At 47.4% G+C, this 13054-nt stretch overlaps 1 protein-coding gene across 2 annotated transcripts in view; it reads right to left on the bottom strand.

Annotated features, from left to right (window-relative positions):
- The window catches only part of PLXND1 (plexin D1), a 108710-nt gene extending 99535 nt beyond the window's left edge, over positions 1-9175 (bottom strand). For both annotated transcript variants that reach the window (XM_078610662.1, XM_078610663.1), the window contains exons 1-2: positions 7470-9175; positions 3268-3444 (exon numbers count right to left, since the gene is read on the bottom strand). In XM_078610662.1, coding sequence (XP_078466788.1) covers positions 3268-3444; positions 7470-8651 — 1359 coding nt within the window. In that variant the 5' untranslated portion in view covers positions 8652-9175. The remainder of the gene's footprint in view (positions 1-3267; positions 3445-7469) is intronic.
- Positions 9176-13054: the final 3879 nt, after the last annotated feature.

Genomic DNA, 13054 nt, shown 5'->3' with positions numbered 1-13054 from the left:
AGTACCGTGGCGTTGGATGTACTCAGACGAACTGACATTCATCCGTGCTGGCACGGTGCAGTCAACACTTTTGTTCGTACCATGTATGCCTAAGTGTCAAACTATTGACTTATAACTAAGCCCCATGTTCTTAAACTACGTACGATTACTTTTAAAACGACCACTTACAACTATTATTAGGATACGGACACTGAGTTTTTTTTCATTGTGAGGCTGCTTGTATTTGGATCCGTCCTCGCAACATTCATTGCAAGGCAGGATTTCAAACCTGCGCACCATTACCCTACGTTACCCTACATCTGCAATGCGCTCATACTCCTCGAATCAGCATCGATTTCATTGGACTCACGCGGTGACTGCCAAAAACCCCCAGAGTTGAACGTGTTGCGGCTCAAAGGTGTGAATACCATGAAAATAATTTGCTCATTCACCTGCACATACTCTTTGGTTCTTTCGGTAAAGTCACGTAGTTAGAAATAAAATAAATCACGACGTTTCGATCGCAAGAACTTTGCCTGATGACGACTGCTTGTGTTGTGATCGAAACGTGACTTTACCGAAAGAACCAAAGAGTATGGATTCCTGCAGTCACGAAGCTTCAAATCTAGATATTCACCTGCAATGAGATAAACAGCTGTTACACGAGCGGGGGGCGGTGACGCGGCTCAGCGGTGACGTGCTCGCCGCTTGCTGCAGAGGTTCCCGTTTCGAATCACGCAGCTGGTCTATGGTTAAGCCACCACGGTGGCGAGATGTTAACTACCTCGCTTGGTAAACAGGTCGGGGGTTCGATCCCAACCCTGACGCCTGCGGTGTAGAACTTTTGGATGACCTTGTCCTATCGGCGAAACAAATTAACCGCCGGAATATCAGTTTTGGCGGGCACAAATTAGAAAAGGCTAATGAAAAAAATCTGGTTGTAGGCATAGACTCGATTATATTTGTGTGAATGTAATCTTAATATCCCCTCCAGAAAATAATTTGCATTTTCATGAGGCACTCGCTCAGCTCCAATGTGCTAAGTGCAGGGGCAGCAAATTGTAATTGGAGAAGCACAGATGAGATACATTCTCATCACAGTAGAATTTGGTTATGTTTTTTTTATTTATCTCTTTAATAATTAAACATCGCAGCTGTTTAGACGAATGCAATTACACCGCTTGTAACCCAATTTCTTTCCGATCGTGCAAACCAGCACTGATCGCAACGAATTAACAAAGAAGCATCTGGGGGCTGAGTGTGTGTGTGTGTGCCGTGCCGGCCTTCACAGGTGCTCGCTAGCAACACTTGTCTCAACGGTCTGTCCAGATTTTACGGGGGAACCTTTGTCTTTGCGTGTTGCGAGAGCATAAGTGCAGAGATTAGCGCCCCAGATGGCTGTGATCCCGTTGGAGTTCGATTCCCGGCCACGGCTAACATCGGCGGTAATCATCTGAACCGGTCGTGGGCCTCCACTGGTTCGACTCTAAAATTAGTACCCGTTGTGGAATGTAAACAGCAGCACTGGGGAGACAAAGGCGGCTGGGTGCGGCGCTGGCTGTACCACCACCCCTCCTGCTCCATACCAGCCTTCAAAGGTGTTCTGTACAGGGCAGCTTGGTGGTTGTGGGGTTGTGCGTGTGAGATTGGGGGTGGATGGGTCATGCGTTCAGTGCGTGGGCCGAGGTCGGTTGCCCTCATGGCACCACCGCTGTGGTTGCGCTCACACAGAACCAAACGTTTGGCTACCGCAATTTTCAGTCTTTCGCCCCCCCCCCCCCCCCCAAAACTGTGTTCCAACCGTGCTCGGGCGTCGTGACGCAAGACGAAAAATCAAACTCAAAACGGTCTGCACAAAGGGATGTCACGGGACTGCTTCCGAAAATCTCTTCAAGTTGCTACTCATCCTTGCGTGTGAGTTGGGGAGGCAGGACGGCGCAGCGCTAACGCTTGCGCTTCACAGCAAGCGCCATCTGGGTTTGATTCCTCACTAGGATGTATTACTGTGGAGTTTATTTATTCTCCCCTTGTTATAATTGATTTCCGCCGGATTCTCCCAGTTTCTTCCCACGACCAAAAACAACACACACAATGTCAATCTTGCTAAAAATTGAGAAAACTTTCGAAAAATGTACCCACAATCATTCACACAGCGATCGCCGGCCACTACTGGCAGACTAACGGCCAGCGCCACCCTTCGCTGCGTCAGGTTTCGTTACGCGACAGATCAAGTGAAATGTAAATGCAAGCTTCATTCTATCATGATTGACACTGGGCGGCAGCATATTCCTACCCACCTCGCTATGGTCGCGAGATGTTAACTATCTCGCCCAGGATACAGGAGATTGTGGGTTCCATCCCGAACCTGACGACGTCTGTTGTATATTTTGAGTTTGCGGTGTTCTCTCTCCCATTGGCCGCGTGGATTTTTCTCCGGGTCCTCCCGTCCTTCCCTCCACATTTAGAAACGACTTGCGTTTAGAGTATTTGGCTGCTATAAATTTCCACGTGATGATAAGCCACTTCGTTGAGCTATCATTTGTGACCAGGGCACTACTAAAGAAGAGCTACATAGATCAGTGGGCTTTAACTGGTAAAATAAAAATATATATATCAATAATACATTTCCAATATAAATATGTGCAGCATTACCTGTGCACAACAAGCCATGCTTATAAAGGTATTCCGATCGTAGCTGCTGAAGCGTATTCTCTTCTGTTTCATGGTATGCATGTTGAACTTCTTTCGCACCATACACAGCCAAACTTCTAATCTGAGGTGTGGGATTCATGCATCCACACAGCGATCGCGTTACGTTAGCCATGCGGTGTAACAACGATGGCAACATGCTGCCAAACATCTAATCACCACGCCCAGACAATGTCATGCAGAAGTGCGTTTTCCGCTGGTTGCAGAGGTCCAAGGCGGTCGCGGTTCCATATACACTCGCCGTGAAAACAGGCCGCCGTCTGATTCGCGGCAGACGTTAAATATTACACGGCATTATTCAGAAAGAGCGCATCACGGTCCAATTCGCCAAATGTATCGATTGCACGTAAATTACTTAATTTGGAAACCACGTGGCAACACCACCCTCCGTCTACTGGCAGCGCAATGTCCACTTGCTTGCCAGCGCTAAGTTCACCCCGTGCCTTGCAGGGACAGCCGCCACTGTGTGTCTGTCCCCTGCTGCGGGGTGGCTAGAGACGTACCGCGTGGGAGGCACGGTGTAAATATCACGCGGTGATGATGACGACGACGACAACGACGGCGACGACGATGACGCACCTTTATGAGATGACCCGTGGAGTTGCCCAGGAAGAGCACGGTGAAGCCGTGCAGCCTGATCGCCGCTACGGCCGTGAGGTTGGGCTGCGTGAAGACGAGATGGCCGCTCACAGGTGCCAGCACCACCAGCAGGTTTTCCATGTGAGTCCCACCACAGTTGGCTTGCTCGGGGGTCAGCTGACAAAAGACACAGACAAAGATCCCCCCCCCCCGTATATTCTTAACAGTCTTTCGGGGCAAGTGCTTTTAGCGAGCACCTATGAAGGCCGAAACGGGCCAGCACCACGCCCGGCCGCCTTTGTCTCCCTAGTTGGCCATGTTTACACATTGCACCGGGTACTCAGTCGACCTAGGGGAGGCCCAGGAGAGGTTCAAATAATCGTCACCGGCGTTGGACGTGAGCGGGAATCAAACTCGGGTCGCCGGGTTCGTAGTGCAGTGCGCTAACTGCTGCACTACCGCTCCCCACACACAGACACACACCGGGATCAACAAATTAAATGTGAACCACAGGTGAATTCAAAGCGACAGCATCACATGCAGGTGCAGTAAATAATTAATGCACTCACCATCATCCCATATTCCGTGTTCGTATAACCTTGATCAAATTGACTGCTACATAAGAACACGTTAACAGTGATGTTTTTTCTGGCCCCCTGGCGTTTTGGGTCTCTGCTCAGTAACCGTGATATAAACCCAACTTTAAAACCTAAAGGGAGATACACTAAACCGCTGAACGTAGTGCAGTGTGCTTCCTTGTTTTATTCTAATGTAAATATATCTAATGAACTGACCTTTATGGGTTGATTTACTTCCACTGTACATATATGTTGTAGATTTAAACATGCATCCTCGAAAAGGAACACTGGAATGCAGATTTGTTAAATATAGATGACCCCAGGAATCGTGCACACATTCGCTCCAGCAAACGAATCCCTTTGTTGAAACTCGAAGTCATTCTTCATTTTTCACTCATTGGGAGTGTCGCATCCTCTCGTGTGTAGGCCCCAAAAGTTTGGAATTCCCTTCCTCTGACCAAAGTGCACTTCCATGCCGAAGGCGCAAGGTCGTCTTCTTCCTCTTGTCTCTTCTCTACGATTGACGTTTGGCTTATCAGTTCCGTCTCTGGCCTGCATTTCTCTTAATCTCGTTTGTAGTTTAGATTCGTATTTATTATATATAATGTTTAAAAAAATATATATATTGTGTGTTTGAACGTCTTTATGTATTAAGGTAAATCGCAACACTTTTCAAAAGCCGTTGATGCCGGCGAATAGATATTCTCTCATTCTTGAACAGCAAAAAGTTTACCAACCGTGTATCGGCATCCCAGCAGCGTGCACGGCAGTGTTGCGAAGTGCACGCACTAGCTAGTTTAGTGTTACGAACATGGACGACTGGAGCAATCAAGGCATTCTGTGAAAGCCTTGAAGTCAACCCGCACTCACTGAGAGAGGTCGATCCATCTCTGCTGCTGCTCCCAATGTCTGGAAGCCCCTCCCGTAGGTGTGTCCCACTCACCTCCTCAATCTCGTTCTAGTCTAGGCCCAACACATCGTTGTCCTCTAGCTGCGACTGAACGTGTCATTTATATAACACATCTTTGGTCGCACGTTCTGTGTAGTGTACTACCATCCCCATCGCCTTCACCAACAACAAAAAATCTGTCATCTTCTCGTGTGCCTGATAATAATTTCAACGGGTGTAAAGCACACGGTAGTCACTCACTCCCAAAGAGAGAGAATGACTCAGAGGCGCGAGGAATCACGGACAAGCAGGAAAGGCAGCAAAGGTGGTGATCTGGCGCCAAATTCCCCCTAAACCTCTGCGATCCGCTCAATATCTGAATGTATTTTCGGTCAATTAATGAGTGTTTACTTGTGGGATGAAACCGAAGCACCTTAAAAAAAACACGTGTGCGAGGGGGCAACACTCTATCCCATACAGACGGAACGGGCTGAAGTCCACATTTGCTGTATCGCCTTCTGCTGACGAGCCACAGAATGGCATCTCACCGCCCCACGGGAAGGAAGTCTCACAGTGCCGGATTACAGGAGGCGTGCATAGCCACCACCCTTGTACAGCGACTTATGATATGGTCACAGTCACGCGTTACGTATAAATTAAACACCCTTTCTGTATGGCAACCATGGTCAATACACTGCTGGATGAACGCCTCCCCACGCCGCCGCAATCTCCACGATCCAGTGATCTAGCAACCCTACCTAGCACCTGCACACGAGCTGATTTCATCACTCCGTTTCCATGGTTGACGTACTCCCTCGGACGCCTTCCTTCGTAAAATGTTTTATTAAATAGTTACATTTAACTTGTCATCTCAATTGCTCCACAGAGGTCCCGCTGAGTGTAAACACTTTTTTTATTTGAATGTTTGGACAATTCCACCACAGTGCGTATGCACGTTGAACTTCTTTTGCACACATATGATGGGATAACACTCAAAGCTGGACACACATTTATTCAAATAATCAACTTGCTGTATCACCACCCCCTAGCGACCTCCATCAAGAAGTCCACAGCAACTCCGATTATCACGGTTGGCTACGTACGGTGCGAAAGAAGCTCAACGTACATACACACGCCGTGGCTACAGCTGATAATTCACTGGTCAACACACTTTTTCTGGCATAAAGTATTCCAACGGTCTGGCATCAGTTTTTGTCTATCACATCAGGTTTTTGAGATATCAAATATTGCATTTAAAAAAAACTGCAGAAGAAAAATATTAAATAAATGTGGATATCTACATAAAATGATATTATAAACACACTATCCTAAAAATACAGCACCATATTTTAACACTAAAGCAGTCACTGACTCGCAACAACTTGCAATCATAAGTGACAGAGTTAATTTCGGGTAAAATCAATTAAAATGGGGTATGCCGATAGCATAAAAAATTTAGATGTGATAGAGCAAATCTGAGATCAGATTTGGAATCAGCACCCTGAAATTAGTCTAAAACAGCTGCAAAAGTCCAGGCCAGAAATTTGTTTTTTTGTTGACCAGTGTAATGACCACACTGCACCTCGCCAATGCTTTCTTACACCTCCTCCATATCGCCACAGCTGCTGCACGGCACACACGCATTCCAAATATCTGCCGTAGCAGTCTCCATAAACAATCTGGTCTTCAGTCTATCCCTTTGATCGCCAGACCCAGAGCTGCCCTCCTACGTTCTGCACACGTGTTCTACGCAGCATCAGCGTTCTTTACTTATTCATTCATTTACCACATCTACAACGCTGAACACTGGGGGCACTTTCACGAATATCCATGCACCGACTCGAATACACTGCGTTACTCAAGGAACCCTTTCCTCGCCTCCAAAACGCTGAAAACACAGGCGTGGCCAACAGACAGCGTGCCCGCAGACTTCCACGCCCTCTGCAAAAGTGGCAACAGCAGCAGCAGCAATCAACTTTCCCAATGGGTGAAAACAAAATAGAAATAGCCTCTTATCATTTTTGGCAATAAAACAGCTGTTAAGATGTTCAAACACCAAATAGGTACCTATTGCAAGGCACCCAAGTCTGCATTTGACCACACATATTTGTGGCAAAAACGTGTTCTTTTTTCAGCTTTTTGAAACCGGCAAAAAAAAGGTCACGTAGATATCAACTCTCCTAGTTGATCCACTCACCATAAGCGACACTTTCAATGCCCTTTCAAAAGTGGCAGCGGCAGCGATCAACTTTCCAAATGGGCGCAGCGGTGGCCAGATGTTAACTCCCTCGCCTTGTATACAGGAGGTCGTGGGTTCCATCCCGACCCAGACGCCTGCTGTCAATTTGGAGTTTGCGTGTCTCTCTCCCCGTGGTCGCGTGGATTTGTCTCCGGGTTACTCCGGTTTTTCTCTCCACATTTATCGAAACACGCGTTTCCAGCCTTTGGCTGCTATACAATTTCCGCGCTATCACTTGTGGCCGGGTCGCTTCTGAAAAGAAACGAGAAAGATACGCTTTCCCACCTGATGACGGACGCTTGTGTTGTGCCCGAAACGTCGCGATTTATTTCGCTTCATTTTCTACCTACGTGACTCTACCGAAAGAACCAAAGAATTTGGATTCCTGCAGTCACGAAAACTTCAAATCAAGGGAGAAGCAGTCCAGCCCAATGGTTACAATAATTTTGAAGGGGGTGGTCTGGGAGGAGGTTGGTGAAAACAGATGAACTTTTACCGTCAGCGTGGAGGTCGTTCCGGCCTTTTTGCACGTCTCCGACTTGTCCATCTTGAAATCCAGGGCGGTCATGACGGGCAAGTGACGGGTGAAACAGTCCTTGCGAGCATTGGCGATCCGGGTGTCGATGTCGCCCAGGGGGAACTCGCACACGATGGTGCTGCCGTTCTTGAAGCTCTTGAAGAGGACGTAGAGGAGGTCGCGGCTCACGAAGGCCGACTGGATGTTGTCGTACTTCTCGCCGCAGTCGATGCTCAGCTGCACGTACGATTCGTGAATGCGCGTGTTGCTGAGACAGATGCGGACGATGGATGTCTTGTAGTTGTTCTCCTTGGCGTCGCCCGTGTTGTTGTTGACCAGGATGTACACGTAGTTGTCCACCGCGAACATGTCGACGAACTGCAGCTTGCTCCTCACCTTGTTCTCGCCGCTGATCTTGAAGATGCTCTCCTCCGAGTCGTACTCGTAGCTGAAGAGCCTCTCCTTCTCGCTCACGTTCATGCTCCTGAAGGCGATCTCGGGCGTGTTCTCGTAGCGGTAGTCCGGCGGACTGCCCGACGGCTTCCAGTAGTCCGACCCTTGCCCCGTGAACGTTGCCCCGACCATGATGCCGTACTTGCTGCCGTCGATCCTCACCAGTACGCCCACCGTGGGCGCGTCGGCGTGGTTGGAGGCCATGTACAGGTTCTTGGTGTTGAGCTTCTCCGTGCTCACGACGACGTCGACGATGCTGCCCAGACGCCTCACCTCGCACGCGCCCTGGTGGACGCTGCCACAGCTCAGCAAGATCTGCTGCTCCGAGTCCACCACCAGCAGCTTGTTGTAGTTGTCCGTGCTGGTGCGCTCGTGCACGCACGTGGGGGACACGGTGGGCGCGTGGCACAGCATGCTGTCGTTGATCGGCCCGGTGGAGACGCTGTCCTCTCGACGCAGCGTGTCGCTCAGCTGGTAGATGTTGTTCACAGTCCCCACGTACACCTTGCGAAAGACGCCGTCCACGGCGAAGTTGTTGGTCTTCTCGCCGAACTGGAACTTGCCGTGCACGTGGAAGCCGTGCGCGGACCGCGTGAGCAGTTGCTGGACGATGGCTACGACAACGATGATGGTGGTGGTGATGGAGAAGACGCTGGGCAGGTGAAACGCCCGGACGGTGGCCACCGCCGTTCCTCCTCCCGCTCGCATGTTGAGCCCCCTCGGGGTTTTATTTTTTCTCCCTCTCCACCACCACCTCTCTATCTCTCTTCTTCTTCTGGTCGTCAACTCGCCAAATCGCTGCCGCGCTCAAACGACGGTCATCACTCGATGTGGTTCCACTCCTTTACGAGAACGGCATCAGCCACTGGCGCTACAGAGAGCGAGACGGGAGTGAGGCGGTCGGGCGGGGGGTAGAGATGTCCTCGGCTCGCGAACACAAATACAAAACAAAAGTTTGGCGTGAGTTCTCTCTCTCTCTCCGCTTTAACTTACAACTGCGTCCGCTTCCTAACAGCCCATTGTCCCGTGTGCACGTTTCCTCTGGCGTGCGCGCGTGTGTGCGTGCGGTGTGTGCGGTGCGCGTGTGTGCACGTGCGTGTGCGCGCGTCTCAGCGTGCGCGCGCAGTGTGACCGATATCGTGACAAGGAAGAGCGGAACTTCCCCGAGCTCATGATCTTCATGAGGCTCTCTCTCTCCCTCTCTTTCCTCTCCGCCTGCCCTCCCCTCCCCTCTCTCTCTCAGCCTCCTCTCTATGCATTTCCACCCCTTGCACGCAGCCAGCCAATTGCACACGCACACTTAGACACGCACGGTCACACATACACACGCGTGCGTAACGTAAGGCAGTGATGTGCCATATTGCGTTGCGTGTAGCCATCCGCTCTGCCAGCCCTTCTGTTTGTTTACATAGTGGCTACTGACTACTCCATCCTTCCTTGCACGGCTCTCTCTCTCTTTCTCTCCGTTCTTTCTGGGGGAAAAAAACCGTACGTTGATTTTTGTTGTTGATGTTGTTGTTGCAAATGTTATATGCCCTCTCAGTGTTGCCCGTATTTGTTCAGTATAATGTGCGTACGTCGAGCGAAGCCGGAATAATCATGGTGCTGCTTGCTGCTGCTGCTGTGATATGTGATGCGATGATGTTGCTAGCTATGGTAGTTTTATCTCGAGAAAGGCGGCACTGTGCGTCTCTTTGCGCGCGTGTGTGTACCCAATGAAGTCGTGTAACACTGCTCGGTGAATTATTTGCAAGGTCGTGAGATATGTCGACTGCTTTGGGTAAGGGCAGGCCTTCATCCAGCAGTGGATTGATCATGGCTGCTGCTGGTGATGATGGTGATGATGATGATGTATACGTGTCCTTGTGTTGTTGCTTTGCATTTGGTTGCTTCTGCTGCCCACTGATGGATTGCGTTGTTTGCGGATTATAAAGGATGACTGTTTAGTTGTCATACAGAAATAGAAGTTGCATTTTTGTTAAAACACACACACACAGATCCCTGTGTGTTTGTGTTTTATCTTGCGAATCGCTGTCCAATACACCAGTACGTACAGTATATATATGAAATATACTGTTTTTATGACAGCTTAAATTATGCGTGTCCTTTGCATTTTACCTATTTTCTAATGAACACTTTTGCCGCTCTACGTGACATTAATTGACGATCAGTAATTCGCGTTATAGACTATTATTGATTTTTGATAATTATGGAGTAGCAATTACGCATTTAAATCATACACAGTCGTCTTCATTACAGAACCACGTGAATCACTAATGACTAACAAACAATTCTTTCCCGATGATGTGTTTTTTATCTTCTCTCTCTCTGGGAATAGCCCTGTACATGATTAACTCTTGACTAAACCAACGTTATTATTTGTTTACCTTTCCGAAGAAAATATTTGTAACCGACGTGTACATTTAATCTGTAAAATCCCCTTCCTTAGACCACGTTCCGTTTTCACTCGGAAAAATTTGCATTACGCACGATTAAATATATTTATTTGCGATCAGTTACTCAATTAAGTGTTTAATAAAATGTTGTCCACCGTCTTCATTGCAGCACGCACACGGCATTTTGTATGAATATTCAACTCGTTTGAGCATTGCCGTGTGTATTTGGTATTAAACCAACATGCAACAGCTGCAAATCCTCGGCAATCTCATATCAGCGTCAACAAAGATCAAACAAAAACAGAGTGCTTCTGCAACCCTGGGCACACTCAGTGCATTTTAATTTCAGGGTGAACCATTTACAGATACATCATTGCTTTCTATTGAGCCACCTTTTTTTTTACTCAACAGGTGACGATTGCATTACGGTTTTGTGAATGCTGCGTTGGACAAAGTGTATCATCAGGAGAGGTATTGAAATATTTAAGAAGTGCATTGAGATTGGTGGGGGATGCATAGAGGTCTGAAATTCAAATGTTTTCTCTTTACTGGACTGCAATATTAATCTCCCAATTGGTTTGGTTGGGTGTCTAAAAATGGATCACGTTGTGTTTTTGTAACGGAAGCTGATTAATTATTTACGGTGCCGCGAACGCATCTGCGCGTTTCTTGGGGGGGTGGGGGTGTTGCAAAAGTTAATGAATACTTGGCATTTATTTAAACAGGAATTTTTGCCCCCCCCCCACCCTGAAAATGCAGCGTGGAGATGGGATGAGTCCTGCGCTTGTATTTCCCATTCATTCTGAGGCTCTGTACCAAAATGCAGTTCCAATGCAGCACAGGCGTCTCGGACCAATAAAAATGTGGTCGCTTGACCAGTGCCTAATTTCAGTCCGGAACGCTGTGCCGGAAATTATGTTGTCTTTATTGTATATACCCTATATGTCTGATCATGAGAATATAGGGTACAATAATATAGGATCATTATGGATGGGTGTACCTTGTACTCTGGTGGTAGTGCCTTATGTGGATAATCCCTAATCCTCGAAGCCAGCCCAGCAGCGTTCCGCAAAATGTCGAGTGAGAGATTAAGCCCTGCGCATGACTCAGACTCCATGGCACTTGACGGACGTTATGTACACATGCAGACAGCATCGTCACGCTATCCAAGCAGGCAATCCATGCAGCTCAATGAAATGCAACAGTGGCGGTGATAGCCGAAACAATTAACAGCACTTGCTTGTCAAATCGGACAGTCTCTCACTGCGTTCACTTATTGCCTTCTAGAAGTCTGCAATGCACGGCTGGTTTATTGAGGCCACCGTTTAGGATGAGTGCCACGCACCATTCTAACCACGTAGCATGGTTAGAATGGGCGCTGCTTCAAATAATGAAATGAGGCCCCCAGTGAAAATTCCCTCGACTCTTTGTAGACCTGCTTCTGAGCCCGTCGTATCCTGACTGTGGGCCCCGGTGCAATCTCACCGCCTGCACACTCAATAGCTACGACACTGCTTTCAAACGATGCCGTGTAGGGTTTAAACCCATCTTTTCCGCCGAGGAGATAATGCGACTCAAGGTATTGTCGAACACTCCGTAGCATGCTTCTCTATGCTGGTTACAGTGCACTTATCAGTTTTAGCTTTCTCTTATATGATTCCGTATGATTGTTATCGGTGAGGTTACCGATATCAGACGAAGTGAATCTGGATTTAAAGTTTTCCTGACTGCAGGGATTCATCTTCTTGGTTCTTGGTTCTTTCGGTAAAGTCACAACGCAAGCAGCCGTCCTTAGACGAAGAACAGGTCTGTCGAGAAGACAGAGTCAGACCTGTTCTTCACCTGAGGACGGCTGCTTGCGTTGTGTCTGAAACGTCGTGAGAATTATTTTATTATGTTTTATTTTTGTTATTTTATTATTTCCATTCTACGTTTCACTTCACGTCCTTGGAGCTTCTTCAAAGACTGAATTTTCTTCAGCGGAGAGATTTTCAACAGAACCGTTAACACCCACCCAGCAGTTAGACCTCGCTATTTTAAGTTTGAAAACGTATTAATTTAGCCACGCCACTTATTTATGCGTACCTCATTTGAACTGAGAAACGTCAGTTCAATTCCCAGCCATGGATATTATCAGGGGCAATGTGGTAACTAGTGTAAATTATTTTAGGCCATTCTTTTTCACGTTAATATTTTATTTAACGTGTTTTAGTTATGATTCATAATATGATTCATTACCCTCACGTGCAATGCCAATGTGTTATTGTTTGCTGATTTTGTAATTGATTTAAGATCTGGAACCAATGACTCACTGCAATCTCTCCAGGACCTCCCTTGGAAAATAATATTACAAATCTGAAGGGTTTATTCTGCATGAGAAAGCATTATTATAAAACGCTTACAGGCATAATGCTAGATGTTCTGTAGATACTTTAAATGGTAATGCCTTTAAGAAAACAGTCTCTCGTCTTAAACATCTACGCCTTTTCAAAGAGTGATTTTTCATCTCAAGGACAGTATTTCACAAACGCAATGCATTCTCTATTTTCCAGCTCAGGTATATTTGCTTTAATATAAGCAACAATGGCTGCTTTTGTGGTGACTATAACATTGCAATCAACTGACAAAAAGGGAAATATGGTATGCATGTAATGTTCTTCATGCAATTCCAGCATATGTGGGTAGAACGGTGGCACTTTGGTTGGTGCTCTAGTC

The sequence above is a fragment of the Lampetra planeri genome, chromosome 34 (genome assembly GCF_965212315.1).
Source record: "Lampetra planeri chromosome 34, kcLamPlan1.2.h2, whole genome shotgun sequence".
Lineage (NCBI taxonomy): Eukaryota > Metazoa > Chordata > Hyperoartia > Petromyzontiformes > Petromyzontidae > Lampetra > Lampetra planeri.
The sequence above is the reverse complement of the archived record's forward strand: the minus strand, read 5'-3'. Positions and strand labels throughout refer to the sequence as shown.